At 36.3% G+C, this 22,698-nt stretch overlaps 2 protein-coding genes across 3 annotated transcripts; both read right to left on the minus strand.

The window, feature by feature from the left end:
- Positions 1–1,644: 1,644 nt before the first annotated feature.
- Positions 1,645–2,539, minus strand: LOC125468022 (folate-biopterin transporter 1, chloroplastic-like). Of its 2 annotated transcripts, none has more exons than XR_007254115.1 (2): positions 2,123–2,539; positions 1,645–2,024 (listed from the first exon to the last, which is right to left on the minus strand). XR_007254115.1 is itself a non-coding variant. In XM_048573355.1 (2 exons), the coding sequence occupies exons 1-2, from the start codon at positions 2,224–2,226 to the stop codon at positions 1,693–1,695; spliced, it is 411 nt and encodes a 136-aa protein (XP_048429312.1). In that variant the 5' UTR covers positions 2,227–2,539; the 3' UTR covers positions 1,645–1,692. The 2 variants fall into 2 exon arrangements, 1 of the variants encoding a protein (XP_048429312.1); XM_048573355.1 differs by having other exon boundaries at positions 2,148–2,539.
- An 8,971-nt stretch (positions 2,540–11,510) lies between these two features.
- On the minus strand, positions 11,511–12,487 carry LOC125472174 (heavy metal-associated isoprenylated plant protein 47-like). Its single transcript, XM_048573288.1, has 3 exons — positions 12,402–12,487; positions 12,103–12,181; positions 11,511–11,955 (listed from the first exon to the last, which is right to left on the minus strand). The coding sequence occupies exons 1-3, from the start codon at positions 12,405–12,407 to the stop codon at positions 11,798–11,800; spliced, it is 243 nt and encodes an 80-aa protein (XP_048429245.1). The 5' UTR covers positions 12,408–12,487; the 3' UTR covers positions 11,511–11,797.
- Positions 12,488–22,698: the final 10,211 nt, after the last annotated feature.

Raw genomic sequence — 22,698 nt, forward strand, 5'->3', positions numbered from 1 at the left:
TCCTCCTGGTCCAGAAATACATACAACTGCTACAATATAATGGATAACTATAATTTGTATCTTTATATTATCTAAATTTAACCTTTTCCAATTAAGGCTTTTCCAAATTCATTGTTGTTATCGTTGTTCCTATTTTGTAACCGAAATTTTTTCATTTTAACATTTTATCTTAACTTCAAACCCGCAGCAACGCGCGGGATTTAAGCACTAGTATATGCTATACAAGATTAACCAAATCAATACCATAAACAATAGTGTGACAACCCGTCCCGGACTTTTCGTACCGTAGGGGTGAAATGACGGTTTTACCCCTAGTATGTTTGTTTCGTTGTGTGGTCGTTTTTGGGTTTTGCTTGAATGGTTTTGGACCACACACACACCACACTCATTTCTCTCTCTCTCTACCCTGTCCCGAGACTCTCTCACTTTCCCTTTCCTATCCTTTTTGTACAGACAACACCCAAAACCCTTGGATTCGTCACGGATCGAGGAAACAAATTACATATTTGTGCTCGTGAGGTCCTTAGGAGTTCAACCATACCCATTTCAGGTATGGATACCTTCGTTTTCATGTCGAACTCGAGATCCCCGATTTTGGTCACTGTTCATGCACACGTTAATTCTTGTGTTTTTTGGAATTTCAAGCTTGTAGGAAGCTTGGTGAGGTTCTTAGGAGGCTCGGGGTGGTTCGTTTGAAGGTTTTGGACGTTGGGATCGTGAGTTGCAGGTTTGGCCGGAGTTGGTGGTGTTTTCCCGGTGAGATTCCGTTGGTTTTGATGCTTGAAAGTGGTATGGATTTGTTCCTCTTGTTGTAAGCTTCATTTTGGTACCAATTTTGTGAAATTTGGTTGAAGAACAAGTGAGATATGAAGTTTTGAATTTTTCCCGGTTTTCCGGCGCCGGAGTTTGGCTGGAGAAGATGACGGAATATTCCTAATGGCGTTAACGGAATCAGTTAGATTTAACGGAATATTCCTAATGGCGTTAACTGACGCCGTCAGTGTGCCAGGCACATGCTTACGCATGGGCGGCGGGTGTGGTCGTGCCTTGGCCGGTATGTGGGGGCGCGTGCGGTGTCAGAAAATTATTTTAAAAATATGGAGATGTTCGTGAGGTTGAGTAGATCACGTTGGTGTATTCATACACCCCATTTGAGTATTGTATGAGACGTTATTTTGTAATGTTGGTTATGTGCTTTAAAATTAACAAAAGCAATAGTAAACGAAAAAGAAGCATTAAGACCTTTAAACTAAGCAAAACCCTCTTGCAAAACATCTATAATAGCCAAATTTTAAACTAAGCAAAACCCAGCCACTTGCAGAATTAGCCAAATTTTAACCCCTTTTTCCTTCTTTCTACTTCTGTTGGTCACTATAATAGCAGTTGGCCTACAAAATGCCAAAAAATCAGGAAAACAAACAAAAATAGGTTCAAGGATAGCATCGTTGAGTCTTCGTGGACATCAAAATTAAAAATGAGAGCGGGACAATTTGAGGGAGATCTTTCACATGTAAATTTGTCAGGAACCAAAACTATACAAACAATTCACTTATTAAAGAAAAACAATGTCTCACATCAGTAATTCAAAGCTAGAATCCCATTATCGTACCCCGGTTAGCACCATTTTCACATTAATCAGAATCCTCAAAGCAAATTCTTTACGAATCAGTGAATACCAACGTCAATATGAGTTTACAGTTCATCAAGAATGCCACTTTTAATAACTAGAGCTAAAAATGTAAAGCAAACCAGTTCCGAAAAACAACAGAAAGTGTGAATGTAATTATGTAAATGTACCTCAGCCAGGTCGAGATGCAAATCGTCTTTTAAATGGAAAGTTAAAAACTGACAGCAAGCCTTGCAAGGCCTAGGACACCTTGAACAAAATACCATGGCAACAGCCACATTGTCAGGGCACAATTCGATCCCAAAAACTTTCACACTGCTCGTTCTATGCTTGGTCATGCTTGGAGAAGGCATACTTGCCTCCTTTACCCTATCAGTTATCAACACATCCCTTTCTCCTGCATCATTTTATTGAACCAAAACTAGGTGAAGCTTTAATCTTCATCACATTTAGCCAAAATCGAAATGTAAAAAAAAAAAAAAAAAAAAAACATACTTAGATGTTAAATCGAGAGACATACTAATCCTGGAATTGAGGAACGGCTGGTCATTCAAGTTGAGCCGGCGAGTGGGCGAGGCCATGGGGACGGCGACCGACATGTCGTTCTCCGGAGGAATCTTCCGGCGGGCTCTGCGTCAGTGACAAGTTCTTGTGTGGGCGTCGGGTAAAAGACGGTTGCGATTTCGAAGAAGAGGGGGAGCGGGGCTTTGGAGAGAGAAATGAGTAGTTTGGAGATTTCAGAGAAACCGCCGAAGGAAGCGAATGGGTTAGACTGGGTGGTTGGTGGTATCAGATCTGGAATAGGTATATAGATTGGGTTTATTAAGATAGAGTTGGTTCTGATAACAAATTCGAGAGTAATATTAAATAAATTAACCTACAAAATTCAGAGACCGTGATTGATTTCAAGAAGACGTGTGATTAAATTTATTTCAACATCGAGCTACCTCGTGGTCATATCAAATAACTGCAACGAGCTTTACTTGCACGTTATTATTTTAATATTTTCTATTACGGGCCAATTTGCCCATTGTTAAAACCGTTTACTCATAACAGTCTTTAAATGTCCGTGGTAATATTGGATATTCTACAACGAGTCTTTTATGTCCGTGGTGATTTAATTGTGGTAGATGTGGTGTCATCTTGTATCATATAAAATGGGCTATGAGTGCCATATAGTTGATGTTTTGAATCAAAGTCCAAGTGATGGTGGTAAGAGAGACTCTATGTGAATTGGCAGACAAGATACTCTTTATTTTGGCCTTCTGACCGTGAAACAGATTCCACACATCTCTAGATATAGTTATACGAGATGGTGGATCAAATTTAGGTTGGGTCTCTCTCATAAACCGCCTAAACCCTAACTCTTCGACATGCTTAGAAGGGAGCTCATCCAGTATGATCATCTCCACAAAGCAAGCCTACTTCTTTCCTTGCTTATGTCCATCCAACAAAGTTACCACCCTCCGCAAAATTTAAGAGTTTTTATTTTTATTTTTATCCACTTTCAATGGAGAATTCGAACAACCACCCAATCTCAGATGATTCAGCATAGTGGATATCCGATTTCTTCTCCCATGACATGCGTAATCCTTTTTACAGAGATTGCATTCAGCCCTTGCATCTCACTTGTGGATGCAAATTTATTCTTCTTGTTCTTGGACAAAATTGTACCTACAAAACAAAAAACACCTTAAGTCAAGGCCAAGAGCCTCACGTGCACATGAGGAATTGGGAGGGGGGGGGGTTTGGCCGAAGAACCTCCGATGCCAAAGTTAGAATTTGAGGGAAAAGTGTTTAGAGAAATTTGGAGAATTTTAGAAGAGAATTGGACTTAGGTTTTGGAGAAAATGAGGGTGTTTATATAGGGATGTGGCCGGCCCCTTTGCGAGGAGGAGGACCGGCCACTTGGATGGCTTTTTGGTTGAGATTCATGATTTGTTAGCTAATAAATCAATTAATTAGCTAATTAATATAATTAGAAATGAATGATTTGGAGGTTACCTTGTGGAGAAGATTTGATGAGGATGGATGAAATAGGTTTATAACAAATACCTATTTTGGTACTTTTGACTTGATTGAGGGATGATTGCCCATTGCTTACGCGTAGAAATCCCAGTGTGCCTCGAGGGTAATCGTGTCTTTTTACCCAAAAATCCACGTGTCGCTTCCATATTTTTCTTGATTATTTTTGGCTCTACATCACTCCCTTCCAATTTCAACTTGCAATTTAGTAAAATAAAACCAAACAAGGGATGCTTCCTTACAGGCTTCATATTTTCTAAAGTGGAAGAAGGAAGTGGGGGGAGTGCAGCTGTTCGCTCTGGGTTTACAACTTGTGGTGTTTCAGGAGTGGGTATGGAAGTCTGTGTAGGACTTGAACTGGAAGGGATGAAAGATGTAACACTGGAGGGAGTTTGTGAACTACCTTCCATCGTAAATAAACCTACAAATACATATTGAACTGCATATTACAAATTTTTAATACATATTGTCATATACAAGTACACATATTAACCGAATCGAGACAAATGCATATTAGTGATTAATTAAATATAGCACAAACAACTATTAATGATTAGTCAAATAACAACACTATCAACTTTTAGTGATTAATCAAATTCATTAATCATTGTCAACGAATCTAGACAACTAATCAAACAAATGGGTCCACTGTAAAAAAAAAAATTCAAAGAAATGGGTCCACTTAAAAGGAAAAAAACCACCTAAGCAGATGAAAGAATAGAAATGCATATCAAATCAAGCCCAAAAGAAGAAACAAATGGGACCACTGTAAAAAAATCACAAAACCAGATGAAAGAATAAAACGCTGGTGAAACCAAACCCAAAAGCAGAAACGAATGGGATCATTGTAAATTTTTTTTTCTAAAAGCAGGTGAAAGAATAAAAACACAGATGAAACTAAACCAAAAAGCAGAAGTCTTTTGATTATTACCTATTAAACGAAGCATGACGATCAACTTAAGGGACGGCGAAGACAAAGGTAGGGTTTCGACGATGGGTGCGATGAGTCTAAGAGTTGAGCGTGAGTGAGTGAAAGGAGAGGGGAACCTTATCTCTACTCCGATTAATTTATTTAATTTTTTTTTTGGGTCAAAAGTGATATTCATTAATTAAATACCCAAAATGGGGCGGCAACAACAACACTATCTATACTGATTAAAAGTTTAAAACAAATAAAAGCAACCATGGATCGATTCGGTTACCAATTCAAGAATTGTAGGAACCGTTCGTCAAACAAACCTTAGTCAGTGTGGATCGGTTTACTCTTCAAAAAAAAAAAAAAAAAAAAATTAAATCAAACCAAATCATCAGTGTGATTTGATTGGTTTAGTCGGTTTTTTTTTTCAATTGCCCAACCCTAGCTATCCGTGACTTTTCAAACAAGTAAAAGTCTATCAAAACTTATATAACCCATAGAATCTCGATTACAAAATGTGGGCATTTCACTTAACCAAACAAAAGCAAAATAATGTTTTAGTTATCAAAACAAGAGCACAAACATTCTGCTCGAAATGCACATGACACGTGGAGATCAACTACACTTTCCATGGCCTTCCTCATTTGGTTGGAATCTTGTACCTAAACCTATTTTCATTTCTGATGGCTGAGTAAAGTTGAGGGTGTTATGTTTTCCAACTTCTTAAGGATCATTTTATGGAACTGTATTGGGATTATTATGACATTATGAAAAGTATGTAATTATCTTGAGCCTTTTTTTAGGAGTATTATGAACATGTTTCTTATATTAATGCACTGCTTTGGAGACAATAACACCATGAGTATTTGTCAAATTATTAATTTGTTAGAGAAAATAAAAATGGTAGTACATGCTTCAAGAAAAAGACTAACTTAGCTACTTATAAAGACAATAACACCATATGTCATTTCTCATGCATAGGAATGAGAGGGAAAAATAAAATTGAGGATAAGAATTAGCGGGAAAAAATAGAGGGAAAATTTTGTTTTTTTTTTATTTATTTTCATTTTTTTTAATCATTTTTAAGAGTGAAATGACTTAACTACCCTCACATGTTGTGCATGGTCTCACTTAACAGAAATATGGATGTAATATATGAAAAACTAACAGTAGGGGCAAATCGGCTAAAAAAATTAGTTTGAGTTCTTAATTTTCCAATAGAAAAGTTCAGGGGGGAAATTGAAAGCTAGGTGTGTTACATCCCGGCTCGGGCCCCCACCACATCCCGGGCTTGACTCCATCGTAGTACAATATTGTCCGCTTTGGGCCCCTACCACATCCTCATGGTTTTGTTTCTGGGAACTCACACGAGAACTTCCCAGTGGATCATCCATCCTGAAATTGCTTTCGCGCAAACTCGCTTAACTTCAAAGTTCCAATGGAACCCGAAGCCAGTGAGCTCCGAAAAGGCCTCATGCTAGGTACATATAGGAATATACATATAATGCTTATAGGATCCCCTCTCCTGGTGATGTGGGATGTTACAATCCATCCCCCTTAGGGGCCCGACGTCCTCGTCGGCACACTCCCGGCCAGGGATTGGCTCTAATACCAAATTGTCACATCCCGACCCAGGCCCCCACCACATCTGGGGCTGGACTCCACCATAAAGCACAATATTGTCCCCTTTATGCCCCTACCATACCCTCACAGTTTTGTTTCTGGGAACTCACATGAGAACTTCCCAGTGGGTCACCTATCCTAGGATTGCTCTACCGCAAACTCGCTTAACTTCAAAGTTCCAATGGAACCCGAAGCCAGTGAGCTCCCAAAAGGCCTCGTGCTAGATAGAGATGAGAATATACATATAAGGCTCACAAGATCCACTCTCCTGGACGATGTGGGATGTTACAAGATAAAAGTTCAGGGGATAAATCGACAATTTACTCCTTATCAAATAATCACCAATAGCCTAGCCCACACAGGCAATTCCATCATCATATACATGCTTCCACCCACGTGCCTTTTTCTAATCCTGCTTCCTGTTCCAACTAAAACTTCTCTTTTTCCACCATGTTGGTCTAGATGCAGCAATGCATGCATAATAAATTCCAATTTAAGAACAAATTTGAAGTAACTTACATGTAACAAATTTACTATCATCAATTGCTAATAAAATGTCATATTTTTAATATTGCTCGAACAAAAAAGATTCCCACACAAGTTACACACCCAAATTATATGTGTATGTATATAATAAATGTTTACAATTCAAATTTAATAAAAATATCAAAAATATAATTATAGGCAATAATATAATTTTCCACAAAAGTTTTTTTTTATTTTTTATTTCCTTTCCCTCACGCACATGTAACTATAGTTTTACCTGTATACGGAAATTACTATTCTCTTCACCCTAGTATTTTTCTTAGCCGTCAGATGCAGTACCTATAATCCAACCATTCATTCATTTAATGATCATAAAAAGCAACATTGTAACAATAAACAATAGAAAAAAGATTGGATTTTAGAGTACTGTGTAGCGACTTCTCTTTTAGTTTGACTTAACCATACTAGTTGTAGTTGCTCTGTACAAAGAAGATTTTCAAAATTAATGTTGATCAAATTTTATCTTCAATCAATTATGTCACAAGAATGATTAATGGGTTAGCAATCTTATGAATTGAAAAAATTTTGGTTGAAAAATTAGATTTTGAAAACTTAATTAGTACATTTACGTCTAAAAACGCGAGACATGTAATCTTTGTACATTTTTCTTCTTTTGATATTTATTTTTAGTGATATTTAATGTAGAAATAGACTTTTTCATGTACTTAGCAAATTTCTTTTATATACATATTAATGCTCTAAGAGTTGGAAGTCAGAAAACTCGAGGATCTCACTTCGAAGTCTCTCCTAGGGCCCTAAAATTCTCAAGACCGGCCTTGCTTCTCCTATCCCCAGTGCTACATTTTGTCCCCAGTTTCTACAAGCATCTTTCTCGTCACTTTCCCTATTCTTCTTAATGCAAAACCTTCTAAGTTTCCTTCTGGTTTATACCAAACATGAGGCAATATCATCAAGTACCACCAAGCGGAAGGCTGACTATCGATGGTGAATATTTGGTCGATACAACAAATTTGAACGATTTTGTAGGAAAAATTGTTTTTAAGGATGTCGTTTTGCAGGAAAAAGATGGAGAAAATAAAGGAGATAATGGTGGGCGGAACCTTAGAGGAAGAAAGGGAAAGAATTCTCCGGAGAGATGTTGAGTGTTCTAGATACTTTAGAAAAAAAATGCTTGAATTAATAATAGGAAATTATTAAATGTGTATTGAATAAAATAATATTATAGTTGTTAATTATTTTGGTTTTTAGTTTGATACTGTATCAAACGCTTTACTAAGTTAGTCTAACTTAGTCTATTCTAAGCCAGTTCAACTTAGTCCTTGAGTCTAGTCTAGTCTATGATAGTCTGATGTAACAAATGAACCCCTATTGTCTTAAGCATTTTCATTTACTTCTTCAGCAACCTTGTACCAAATTTTAGTTCATTCCCTTGTCTGTTGCTCCGCTACCAGTTTTCTATAGTATCGATTCTTAGTAAGAAGTTACTTTTGAAAGCTTTTCATTTCAGTATTTATTTAGTCCAAGAGTTACTTAGAAACCTTCACAGGGATAAGGGGTCTCCTAGGTGTGCTCTCAAAGTTGATCTTATGAAAGCATATGATATGGTTGAATGGGACTTCATCCTTAGCTTCTTGGTGGCTTTCAACTTCCCTCCTGTCATGATCAATTGGATCCATTGCTATATCCCATCCCCCAAATTCTCCATTTTTGTGAATGGTAAATTGACGGGATTCTTTACTAGTAAGAGAGGCTTGAGACAAAGGGATCATTTGTCCCCTTACCTTTTCGTTGTTGCTAGGTGCTTTCTTTATTAATTACCTCTAATATAAATGCTGGCCCTTTTTTAGATACCATTGGCGCTATTAGGTAGTCCCGTTTGCTCATATTTGTTTTGCTGATGACCTCTTTATATTTTGTGGAGGGGATTATCATTCAGCTAAGATCTTGAAGGACTCTTTATGCAGCTTTAATTCTTTGTCTGATCTTAAGGCCAACCCAACTAAAAGCTCAATTTTTCTTGCGGGTGTGGATGAAGATGAGCATTCTAGAATTATGCTTCCTTTCAATTTTGCCGTAGGAAAGTTGCCTATTCGCTACCTTGGTGTGCCTCTCATTTCAACAAAGCTTAATTTGCAAGATTGTTTCATTCTTATCGAGCGCGTTGAGGCTAGAATTAGAGTTTGGGAGAACAAGGTCCTCTCTTTTGCCAATCATTTACAACTTGTTCAATCTGTTCTTTGTAGTAAGCAAGTTTTTTGGGCCTCACGCCTTATGCTTCATAAGAAAATTCTCTGCAATATTGAGCAAAGGGTCCGAAAATGCTTATGGTCTAGTAAGCTTTCTAGTCATCGTGTTGCTAAAGTTGCTTGGGATGATGTGTGTTCCTAAATCTGAAGGAGGTCTTGGGATTAAAAAATTAATTGACTGGAATAAAGTGCTTATGGTTAGACACATCTGGAACTTGCTCATCAATGAAGACAATATTTGGTCTGTCTGGGCTAGAATCTATCTTTTGAGAAATATGAACTTTTGGCAGATTAAGATCCCTTAAAATTGCTCGTGGAATTGAAGGAAGGATCTTCGATTGAGAGATTTTGTTCGGCTTTTCCTTTTCCACAAAATTGGAGATGGTAGGGGAACATCTCTTTGGTATGATAATTGGCATCCTTTAGGTCCTCTTGTTGTCAATTGAGGTTGGCATATCATTGTAAATTCCAAGCTTCCAAAACTGCTTTGGTTTGCAATATTTAGAATGGTTCTAATTGGTGCTGGGCTGATAATTCTTCTCATGAGTTGTTGGAAATTCAAATTTTGATGTCTAATAGTGTGCCAAATTGTAGCTTGGGTTATATGATTCGATGGACACCTTCATCGTCTAGCATCTATTCTGCTACTTCTGCTTAGGATAAGTTTCGTCAATACAAGCCTATGGTAGGATGGTCTAATCTTGTTTGGTATAATCAAAATATTCCCATTATGAGCTTCATTATTTGGTTGGCATAGAATTTTGACTTTTGCTCTGTCAGTTCTTGTCACTTCCGTACTTTGCTCTATTTCTACGGAGTCCCATTGCCACTTCTTCTTTGAGTGTCCTTTTACTGATGGTATTTGGTCTTCAGTGCTATTCAAGTGCAGTGTCCCTTGGCCTTTTTTTTGTCATGTGGGCTACTAGTCGCTGTAAGGGAAAATCTCTATCATCGATAGTTTTGAAGTTAAGTCTTGCTGCTACTGTGTATTAGTTTGGAGGGAACGGAACAACCGTAGATTCAAGAACTTATGTCAACCTGTTGGGTGGTTCTCAACTCAATTAAGTCCACCATTAGACTTCGATTGAGTTCTTTGACAATTGCCCATTCTGCTGCTAATGACTCTACTTTACGGGAATGAAATATAACTATGAATAGTTGGTGCTTATTTTTGCTGCTTTGCTGCTTTGATGTAGCATGGTTAGCTTTGTTGTCTGTTTTCTTATAGCTGCAGCTCTTTGTTGCGTGTTTGTATTTTCAGCTACTCGTTTTTGCTTGTATTCTCTTTTTCTCATCAATATATTTTATTTATCAAAAAAATTAAATAAAAAATAAGTTAGCCGACAACACCAGTTGTCATTTCCCTTGGAGAAAGTTATTTTTTTAATATTATGCAACAATGGCACGCCTAGTATCACAAACAACCTTTCTAAGGGTCGTCGACCTCTCTAAGGCCTTTCCTTTACTCTTATGGGCATTTCCTACCCAACAAGAGATTTATATTGAGGAATTATTTCCTACCCAACAGTGGCATTGCTTTGGCCATCTTAATTTTGCAGTAAGTACTTTAGTGAAGCGTAGAGAACCTTCAAATAGTTATGGGCTTGCCCTTGTGGTTCCTATTGCATGTATTTGCAGAATTGATGGATGGGTATGCTTCGGAGAAGGATGATACTACACAGTATTTCTTGACCTATCTATAGTAAATTTAAAATTACTATATGAACAAGTCCTCATGCATTGTTTTTTTCAAGAGGATCCTCATGCGATCTTTCGATCGTTAATGTTGTATAAGGTTATAAATCATACCAGCGAATAATGTTACCTGACGTATGTACATCATATATCTCCTACAAGAAGCCATTTATTTTTCGTATACATCGTCTTTTACACTAAAGGGTGGGAGATTCAGGCTAAATCTCACAATGAGTCAACAAAATAAATTAGTACAAACAAACTATTTACAAGAGTCTAACCTAACAAACAAACTATTTACAACAGTCTAACCTAATACTTCTCATTTGCAAGTGAAGAGAAATATCATTAGATTATAGTACTAATGTAAGAAGTACATATAGTTTTCTTGACATCCAGCAGCTAGCTGAAGCAAAACACAACACTAGTAAACTATGAAAAGATCAATACGCATCAACGAAAATAAGGTAATAAACTGTTAAGGGTATAGCTATGCAATGTATAATCTTAACCAAAAATCGAATTTCGCCTAGCATATTTAGATTCTTAGTTGCTTAAGTACCCAAGATCAGATCCCCATCATATTACCAATGCGGGATTAAGATATAATATTGCAACCTATAAGTCGACCACCATGCCAAAATGATCATCTGATCTTGTTAAATTTTATATATGTTACATTATCAAACTGCGAAATACATTTAAAATAAGATTGACTTCCAAGCAAACAGCCCCTTCCCTGAAATGATGCAAGTTCCCCTACAAAATGGTGCAAGTACTCTATGGTGGCGGAGTTGAATATCAGAGTGCGCAATATACAAGACTACAAAATAATAAGATATTATTAAATAAACAAGAATGCTGAAACGACTGCAAAACTCCAAAAGACTATATTAATTGTGATTAACTTATTATTCATACTAAACTATAAGCTAAATTTATAGAGAGCAAAAACCTCGAAACTCTAGTTTGGATGAGCTAGGCCTATATACTAAACTACCAAGCAAACTCAAATAATCATAAAATACTAATATTTTCCATTCGGGTCTTTGATGAAGAATTCCAACTGATGTGGATGGTGAGATAAGTTTTTTTCTCCTGTTAAGTGTAGTAACATATGCATGTTCGGTTTTCTTTTTCTCGTTCAGGTTCACTTTTTTACTGAGGTTTCTTTTCGGTTATTTCTTCTACCCTCAGCAGGTCTGCATAGCCAAGCTTCTTCCTCAATGACTTGGCCAGCCCCGCTGCATCAACTCTGTCCCCAGTAATCACCATTTGATCTCTATTTGTCCCCTTAAAAGCCACTGATATTACACCTGCGCGATTATATAAATTGAAAAACATTTTATCATTCAAATACTTAAACAAATTTGATTAAATAGCTTAAAATATTTTTCTTTCGTTTTGTACTTTGTTGATCAAATTAACATGAACACCTGTACTTTAAAGAGTACGAAACAAACCGTCTTCTGAAACAGCTATTTCCATGGCCTTGGACCGACATTTTTCGCATCTAAACTGCGCCTCAATGGTTATGGTTTGCTGCAGTATATCATGCAACCAACCAAACAAACATGTCGTGGTCAAGTTATGAATATCAACCGTATGGACTAAATTTGTAAATTTTCTAGGGTTATTAGAACAGAAAACCTTTCAAAAAGAAATGAAGAAAGAGTTGATTTTTTTCCAAGAAAATCATACTAGCTGTAGCTATAACGTAAAAACAAAAATTGTATGGTTTGGTAGTAGTGTATTTACGTACCTTCATATTCTCCACTAGTATTAGTACTGAACAAAACCAAATTTTGGGTTTTCCAAGAAGTTCTAACCGTATGGATGGATGTTCTAATTCTGTAAGAATGCGAGTGAAGAGAAAACTGATGACCTATAGGGTTTTATTATAACGTCCACCGTTCTAGAATGGTGCACGTGTTCTCATCCGATGAAAATCACCTTGGCGAACACAGTGCAATCCGCGTTTGGTGGATTGAACGTACACTGGTGAACTTTCAAACTATGATACACGGTTTTGCTTACTCCTTTTCTAGCCTTCATCAGTGAACGTAATTTGTGACGCATGGTATCGCATTGAGCGGCAACAAGAGCTGGGCTTGTCCACGTTTGATTTTACTTTTGTTTTTAAACAAAAAAACAAAAATTATTATGATTAAAGGAAGAGGGCTAGAGTTCGAAATTATTATGATAATTTAGGAAGAGGAGAAATTCAAACCCGAAATGCATGAGTAGAAACTAAATATCGTAGTCACTAAGATATTAGACTACATGCAATACATATGATTATACTAATTTCCTAGCATGTGATGCATTTTTCGAGTATTTTAGCTATACCCTTTGTAGGATAGTTGTGCTGACTTGTTACAATTGACTTTAGAATTCGTGTTTCGGGCTCACTTACTAATCTATTTTAATGATCTGGAAAAATCCAAGCATCTGGTATATGGGCAAAAAACGTTGATCGACAATACAAGCATTGAAGGATTCAGCTACGTTTGAACACATTTCGCCATACTTTGGGCCTGGAAAATGAGCGGCTGCCCAATTTTCTTTTGGAAGAGTTTTCAAGAAGTCCCTCATTACAGCACCACCTTCCTCCATTAACGTCCTCATATGCATTTCGTATGCATCCTCGGTAGGAGCATATGCACATTCCCAAGAAGCTGAATGATCCAGTCGCGATACGACTTACCCAGGGAGGATGGGTACTTAAGAAGTATGTTTTGCTTCAAGTGGTGGTAACAAAATGCATGCGGTGATTGTGGAAAAACTGATGCCACTGCTTCGATCAACCCCTTTTGTCTATCAGATATGAATGTAATGGTTCTTCCTAGAGGAGTGACGATTTTTGACAAGCTTTCGAGGAACCAAGACCAGTTGTCTTCACTTTCAGAGTTAACAACCGCAAAGGCTAAAAAGATATATACCTGTTTCATATAAGACTGTATGTTATAAATATAGTAGTATTGTGAACTGGAAAACCTGATAGCAATTTGTAAAAAAATTAGGCAGAAAATATAAATTGACACCAATAAAATTTATATATAGCAGTGGAAAATCTTCCAACAAAATGACCTAGTTTATATACTGATGAATATATACAGTATGTAAACACACAATTTATAGGGACTATGTGCTCCATATATATGTAAGACATGATTGGACAAATGTATTAAGAAAATAGAATAAAACATAAATATATCATATTTGGATATAAGTACCTTGGTTTCCATTTTTCCCAGTAACAGCAAGTGACCTTGTATTTGTTCTTGATAAATGTTCCATCAGGAAACAACATAGGCCTGGAAATATAAGGGTAGGTAAATTAAGAGTTGCCACATATGCAATTCATGGAAAACAAGAAATGATGTAAAAAAAATACGAAGAACCAAAATTTAACTACAAAACGCAAATCCCTCTCTATGCAACCATGGAAAGATACGAATATCCTTTTAAATCGGGAAGATTCCGCATCGCACTCCAACACACAATGTGACCAGGATTTGAATTTTCAATTTCTTTGACGTACGAAGCCAAGTGATTGTATGACAACGATTCGTCACCATGCATCATTTTTTTGGCTGATTCCTTCTTGTACCACACATTATAGTAGGAAATATCCAATCCATAATATTTCTTAAAATCCTTTATGATCTCAGTTGGCTTCAACATTGGCTTGAAAGAAGCTTGGTCCATGAGAACGGATGACACCACTTTGGATGACATCATGCCACACTTCTAATCACGAATCAAACTGCTGCAAGTGTGTGTATTGTTCAATGTACAAATCTAAAAGAAAAAAACCCCATTGGTGTGACACAAAGTGGCGTGCACTTGCCACATACAGCCTTCAGACAGTTTTTTAGAACACTCAGTTGTCACTCTCTCCTTTTCATTTTTTAAAAAAGCTATGCTAAACCCCTTCTCAATGGAATACCTACGGAGTTTGTCTCTAAATTCAAAGACCCCACCCCCCAACCCCACCCCCAATAAACCTTTGACCAACCCGATTAATATAGGTTTTCCATGGGTGAGATGATAAGTTTGTGTCAGTGGTGCAACATATTTTCCAATGAAATCATTGGTGTTACTAGGTGTAGCACCATCCCAAAAGTTAAAGGAAAATCCATTCCCATTAACACCCACTATCACTTTCACATCGTGATTGACTCTCATTAGCAATAATAGTCACAGAATTTTGCTTGTCATTATAACATGACAAATGTAACACACACACATCCAAATTAGATTTTAACAAGCATGGAGGATGGTCAGAGAAAACATAAGTCATTTGGAATGCCCCAACTATGAGTTCATCAAACCGCGAACACACTTCAGAGCACAATCCCATGAAAGAGGTGTCGGCATGTATTGGAATTGCCGTTGATTTGTTTTTGAAAAAAAATATCTTCCAATAATGGCACACTCCATTTTGCACCTAATAGTAACACCAACAATGAAATATATGTCAGTTGGTGACAACAAATGTTTAAGGAATCATGGTAGGTTAATTAACAAACAATATGAAGAAACAACAAAATGAACATAGATAAAAACAAAGGGTACAAATACCTTGTTTCTTTTTTCTGCCTAATGTGTATTTTGATAACACAACCACTGAAAAACCGCACTGGACTCAAGTATAAATGATAAAAATATGGAAAAAAAAATCAAAATTGGTGCCTTTTCATATTTCAAATTTGGTAAGAAGATAAAAAATTGAAATAAAATGCCTAATTTTATGCAAATTTAAAAACATAGACAATGCATTCAGAAAGGGAATTGTTATTAGCACTCTAAAAATTTCATTTTACACTCCAAACTTTCTATATTAGGAAAGAAAAATACACTTGATGAGTATAGAATGAGATTTTTGGAGTGCCAATAATACTTCTCTTCAGAAATATGCATAAATATTCAAGTCTTACATTTATGTCAAAGCACTCCTTATATGGAGGTTGGCAACGGTAAATAAAATGTGTTCAAATTATTATGTTAGCTTTCAACATGATATATTATGAGAAAAATATGCATAAACATTCAAGATTTAATATTATGAGAAAAAATATTCAAGATTTAATATATCTGATTCTTTAATTTCTTTATTATTTAAATTGAGAAAAATATGCATAAATATTCAAGCTTTAATATAGTCATTTAAATTAGTAAAGTCATTCAATATATAAAACAATTCAAATTCGTATAGTTTTTTAGAACATTCATTCTCATATTTCATATTAATATGTAAATAGTTTAAATGCACCATTGAATTCTAGGGGCTAAAGTTATATTTTCAGTTTTTTATGTGATATGTGTGTGTGTGTGTGTGTGTGTGTGTGTGTTTTGACCTAAAATAATAGTTTGGGTCGAGGAGGGTTGATTCGGGAATTATGAAACTTGGCCCAATGGTCATCCTCTAGGCCAATGGGCTTTCAGCCCGCAAAGAGGGCTCGGACGAGTCCTACACGAGTTGAAATTGCTAAGAGATTAAGCCTTAGATAAATATGAATTATCCAGAGATCAGATTGTCTATGTAATTGGAAAAGGTGAATGAAAGAAAGGAACCCCTTCAACTCAACAAATAACTCAAAATGCTCTACATGAAAACCCTTGCTTTATGCGAAACCCTTCTCAAACCCCTAAGAAAAACACTAGATATCCTAATGCTCCCATCAACACAACTCCAGCTCGAACAAGTGAATAGCACTGTGTTGATAACTGGCTACATCTTCAGTTTGGACTAACAACATTGGAGCTGTAGAACCAAGCAATTCAACAACACCTTCAGGTTAGATCACTGAACAACACTGCAACTGGTTGGTTGGTTATCTATCCACAGTCTCGGCAGACAAAGAATTCTATATTCTTTAGTCTTAGGAGGTCATCTTATCAGCTTAGACAAAGTGAAGTGTTTCCTAACTAACTGAATATTTGACACAACGAAAGTTGAACCCATTATTACTTGTGTTTGGCAAATGGAAGAACTTGTTGTGCCTAACATAGAAACAAGAGAGGGAAAAATGGCAGGAAAAAGGAAAACCTTGGAACAATGTGCTATTAGCCTAGGGATTATCTTAACCACCTCACCTTTATGTCTCGTCACCTTTATTGTCAACTTGGGTTCCCTCCAAAACCGAAAAACCATATAGAAAGAGAGGGAAACTTGCAAAGGTTCCTCAATAATGATAATATATTATAAAGGTAATGGGTTTTAGTTGAGGTTTTGCTTGGGTACTTAGTGATATGTAACCTTGTATATAAGCTAAAGGAGGGGAAGACTTTTTTCTTCCCACAAATTGGAAGCAACTTTCAAGTTGGGACAAAAAATGACTGCTGGGGTTCCTACAACTTTTGTAGGTCACATGCATCGAATCCTTATCGCATAAACACCTTCAACACATTCCACTTATCAGATAGCCAAAACAATTCACCATACATGTCCAAGTTGAGACATGGAATTGAGGGTTTTAACGCCAAGTTACAGGGTGGTACAACCTCGTTTTGCTAACTATTATATGATGATAACAGTATCGTGGAATGTATTTGCTAACTATTATATGATTATAAATGTAAGGACTACATGTGTTTGTTATCTACACCGCTTACCATGTCTTAAAGTACCTTAATGTGAAGAGTATGGAATATGTAAATACACACCATATACATTGTACATACGACATGTAAATGACATAAATGCTATATCATGGTGCACAAGTCATGCAAAGGATATGCACACGTCATGCATATGTCATGCATAGGTAATGCACATGTCATGCACACGCAATGCACATGACATGCACATAAAATATACATTATATGCACATGCTATGCATAAAATTGGAGACTGGGCAAGGAGCTGCTTCTATCATTTATGACATGATATTCGTATTGCGGATACAATTACAACATAATCCACAACGATCACAAATAACCAAAAGATTGCAATTTGCACATTACACAACTCACAATGTCAAATTTGTTAACCAAAATAATCATAGCATATGTAACGAAAGTAGTATGTACTTTACAATTCACAAAGTCAAATTGTATACATATAAACCAAAACATTGACATAAGGCTACTGCAACAACCCCAATATGTTAGCCTTAAGCACATAACAGAAGATGATGATGGATTGTTAGATATCGACAAACCCAACTGGGCAAATAGCAAATACCACTTCAATAACTTTGTTGAAATCCACTCTAAAAAATGTATTATCATCAGTGCGAACAAGAAAAAAGTAAAATATTTTACTTAGAATCCTTAACAAGCCAATCAATAACTATCAATGTAGTTCTTGGAGGATATCATGAACCAACAAACTTCCTTCCTTATCAATGATGGATTTGAGATCCCTGGACAGCAACATACTGTTGCTTAACACATCATTCCTATGTAAAACTAACACAATTCATATGTAAAACAAACACATTCATATGCGACAAATAACATAAACATTGATTTGTTCAAAGTAAACCACCACATATGGGCAATCGTATTCCTTACAAAGTATGAAAAGTTCACTTACATTTCTTATGAGAAATCCTCTTTAGACAGAGCTTCCTTTTTGTCAATCTCGTTATGTAGTACCAAGAGCGGAATGCTATTTAGCGATGCATTACTTAAGAGATCATGAAGTTCTCTTCTTGAGACTTGCAAGTTATCATAATCAACAACATCCACGATATAACTTCAACATAAAAAAAAAGGGACAAATTCAACATAACATAAAGTTTCTTTCAAAAGATAAAACATCTTATGGAAGACTGGCAATCATATCATTGCATATGTAAACAAAAGGCTAACAATTCTAGTGTCTCGCCAACAATATCTACATGCTTACTCTCATAGTTAGAAAACAAAAAAAGAATTCAAATTATATGCCTACAAAATATACAAGTAAGCACAAACATACACAATTGAGGAAACTGCATGACAATATCTTTTCCGCATGATTCGAAACCTAGGTTAACCACCAAGATCCCACAACTTTATTGTTGACATTCCCTTTTCTTACTTTCTTCATCCAACCTGTACACAAAAAAGATTGCCTCAAGTAAGATTGTGGCAATGCAAATGCCTTAAGTGAGATAGCATGCGCATGCAGTGCATTTCATGTACAATTTCTTACGTATTGAACTAAGACTTGTAATTCACAAACATTTGCAAGTACAACACCCCCCCTGAGTGTGTAAATACTTAAGGTGGATTCAGCACCATGCAGAAGTTGAGGAAGTCGACTCATCGGCACTGATCCTAAGGAAAACATTCACTACAAAAAAAATGAGCACTGCACACAATAAATTATATGTGCCCTTTGAGGCCAAAAAGCACCAACATTTGTGCTCATAAAGCAATAGCAACAGTGCAACAACTAAGTTTGTATTTGTGCCCTCTATGGGCGTCACCATTGCTTATAGCACACAATTTGACGTTTTGTGCCCAAAGCTAAGCACAATACAACCCTTATTGTGTCTCACCTCTAATAAAGGCTACTAAATGTATGGTGTAAGATGGGCACAATTGCTATTTTAAAGGCTTAGATTACTATAGAAATGTTAAAGCAAGGGCACAACTTTAAAATTGTGCCACTATTATGTTTTAAAAAAATACAATAAAACTCCAGCACAATTGGATATTTTTATTTAAATATAGAAATCATCAGGTTGCTCACAGAACCTAATTTCACTAAATTTTAGAAACTTACAAATCATCCATTACAAACTAAACATAAATCAACATTAGCACTAAAATAGTGAAGTTAATATATTACATAACCCATGTTCTTGGCTGAGACCGATTCATGCAACCTAACAATACAACCCATCCAAATGTTAAACCAAAAAATACATGTTATCCTATGTTGGACATACCGGGGATTCTCTATATACAACAAAATATAACATATCCAAGCTTGTATCCCTAATTCAAACGTACTAATGGTTAAACCAGCAATATATAAACAAAATACACATCTACAAGGGCTGCTTGATGACAACTAACCAGTATTCTCACTTTGGTAGTCCTCATGCATCATAGCACTAGAAATTGGAGGTCCATACTGCACATTCTTGTCATTTCCACATTCGAAACGCTTTGAAATCTGAGCGTGTGAGCTGCTGAGTTGAAGTACTTTGTAGAGCACCCACTCCAAATGAACCAATGTTGATGCCTACATGTGGCAACATGGCTTTCAATTGCTCAGCCATTTGCACCTTTGCTAACCTCAAATTCTCTTGTTCGGCCCTAAGCCTTTATATGCTTTCTTCTTGCTCTCTTTTCATTTTTTTCCGCTTTCTCATTTGCCTCATGCATCATACGAGTCATTTTTTCTTTTGCAGCAGTAGTGGCTTGTTTCTGAGCTTCATAAGCTTCCCAAAGATACTTCACTTCCCTAGAAATACCTCGCTGTTCAGTAACAATTCCTGGTACATCTGCCCAACTAACTCCAAGGCCAAGGCCCTGCACTTGATTTCGCTTCTCCAGGCCCAGCACTTCTGCATAAATCCTATTGTGAACATTTGTTGTTACCTTTTCACCACGCTCACGAACCTCCACTTCTAGATTTTCAAACGCCAACTAGTTTGAAAAAGCCTTAATCATTCGTAAATGCATAAAATTTCATTAAAGATTGCTGGAAATAAATTTGGTCAAGTGAAAATGTACAAATTACCATCATTTTGGCAGATTCATCATCAACTGGGAGTTGCTTAGGTCCTTTTGTGTGTGTCATTTTTGGAAAAAGTCACACGATCAGGTTCATTTCAATCATGTTCTTCAGCCTAAGACACAAAAAAAGATCCCAAAAACAACCACAATCATTAAGCAATCACAGTTACAATGACTAAAAATATAGTGCACTATATATAAACACAAACATCAATGAGGGTAATAAACCGTCGTGCCTGAAAAATTGGAAGAAAAAAATACTTTAGTTTATGTCAAATGTGTACTCATTTGAACTAAAATTAAACTGTGAGATGTAGTTTTTGAGACATTTGGATGTTTGTATTGATCTCGTACATTATATGCATGCATGTCAATCCAGTTATCATTGACAGGATTAGGACATGATGACTACTTAATGCTTTCATTTTCTATTTCATTTTGTTCAAGCATTAACCTGAATAACTGCAGTCTTCTTTTTGACAACGTCTTCTTTTTGCTCAACGTCTTCTTTTTGAAAAGACTACTCCATTACTTAGACATTATTACTTTTTGGATAATGCATTATCAATTTGAGGCAGGTCCAAGAACAATTAAGAAATATCCTATTACCATCCTTAAACTAACCTATGATACAAAATGAGGAACAATTCATAGAAACATAACACAAAGCATTGTACACATTTTCCACCAGCTGAACAATTCCCTACCACAAAGAGAAAGTTAAAACACCCAAATAACAGATCACAACCTTTTCTTTTTTAATGAAAAGTCTTAGTTTTTAACAGTTACTAATACCTCTCCAAGAAGAACTTTGAACTTCAAAGCCACAACATGAACTCCCAAATCTAATTTGACAACATATTAAATCACAGTTCTGAAACACAATCCCCATATTCAACCCCGAAATTTATAACAGAATAGACTTGAAATTAAGTCCAACTATAGCCCAGTTCCTATATTAGAAACAAATGAGCTAAAAGCTAAAAAACAAAAACAATCAGATGAATAGACACAATACCCAAAAATATGACTTATTTGGAAGTGGAATGGGTGATTATAATGAAAAAATGAAGAGCCTTGCCACTATATCGAAGTCTAAGAGGAAGAGAGGAGTGAGAAGTTGTCCTCTCTGCAACTCTGTTGTCATCCAGCCGGTCATTTGGACTGGACAAATGGACCTTCTAGTTCCCACCATTAATACCAATGCATACATAATCAAAATACGCCAGAAACTGACAACATATAAACCCCAAATTCATAAACCCATGACTTATTCCATCAACAATTCCAAAACCCACCAATCATTTCATACAAATTTTCAAACGCAATCAATCATTTCATGCTTGATCTTAGTGACTAAAAGACCCACTCGGCTAACAGACTACAATATTAATCGGGTACGCATGGATTCTATAGCCATCACTCATCAGAAACCAAGACAAATATAGTCGAATGCAAAACCATTCTCACAGGATGGACTACCAATACTCCATTCAGTTATTTTTGTGCTTTGCTTTTTTTTTTTTTTTAACGGACTTTAAATTTCTTATTCACACCAGCAAATCTTAAAAAAAATTACCGATTAGTGAATCTGGGATCAACAGAAGCAATTTACAACATTTCAAATATGGGATACAATACTAATTGACATCTATAATGGAATTAAAATTTGAAATCTAGAATTGATCCCAAAACTAAAATTTCTATTTTGGAAAAGCACTTACATTGGAGGACAGCCCATGAGGAGAGGATCATTTTTACCTCTTAGGTCGAGGTCCAATTCCTGCAGGCTTAGCCAGAAATTGGTCGGAAAACCCACGGTCACCATTTCTTAGATCTGAAATTGAGAAAATTCGGTTATGAATTTGTAGAAACAAACTTAGGGGTTGGAAAGAGGACTGGAAGATGATTATGGAGGTATAATTTGGCGGCCATTGGTGACTAGTGGATGGCGGCGTTGTTGCGTGAAAGAGTAGAGGAAGATAGAGGATACGAGAGGGAGGAAGATGATTGAGGAGGAAATGGAGGATAGTTTAAGTGAGGCTGTGGTTGACGAGGAGAGCCCAGGGTTGGTGAGAGGCTTGGGTTGATTGGGAAAGGGAGAGACAGAAGAGAGGCGGGAGGAATCGAGAGGAAATGTTGGGGTTGAAAAGGAAGGCAAAAAGAAAGAGGAAAGGCGGAAGGAAGGAATTGAGAAGAGTGAAGAGTGAAGAGTGAAGATTAACAAGAGCGAGAGTGGTATTTTTTTTTTTTTTTTGGTCCAAAGAGAGTGGTATTCTTATTTTATTTAAAACAAAGGGCATGAAAATATTATTGTGTTAGTTGAAATTAATAAATAATCTTATTATTGTGGAATAGGAAAAAGTAAATAT

This window comes from the organism of the source record quoted next, unplaced genomic scaffold (assembly GCF_019419815.1).
Source record: "Pyrus x bretschneideri cultivar Hongxiangsu unplaced genomic scaffold, Pyrus_bretschneideri_v1 Contig66, whole genome shotgun sequence".
In the NCBI taxonomy this organism is placed as follows: Eukaryota; Viridiplantae; Streptophyta; class Magnoliopsida; order Rosales; family Rosaceae; genus Pyrus; species Pyrus x bretschneideri.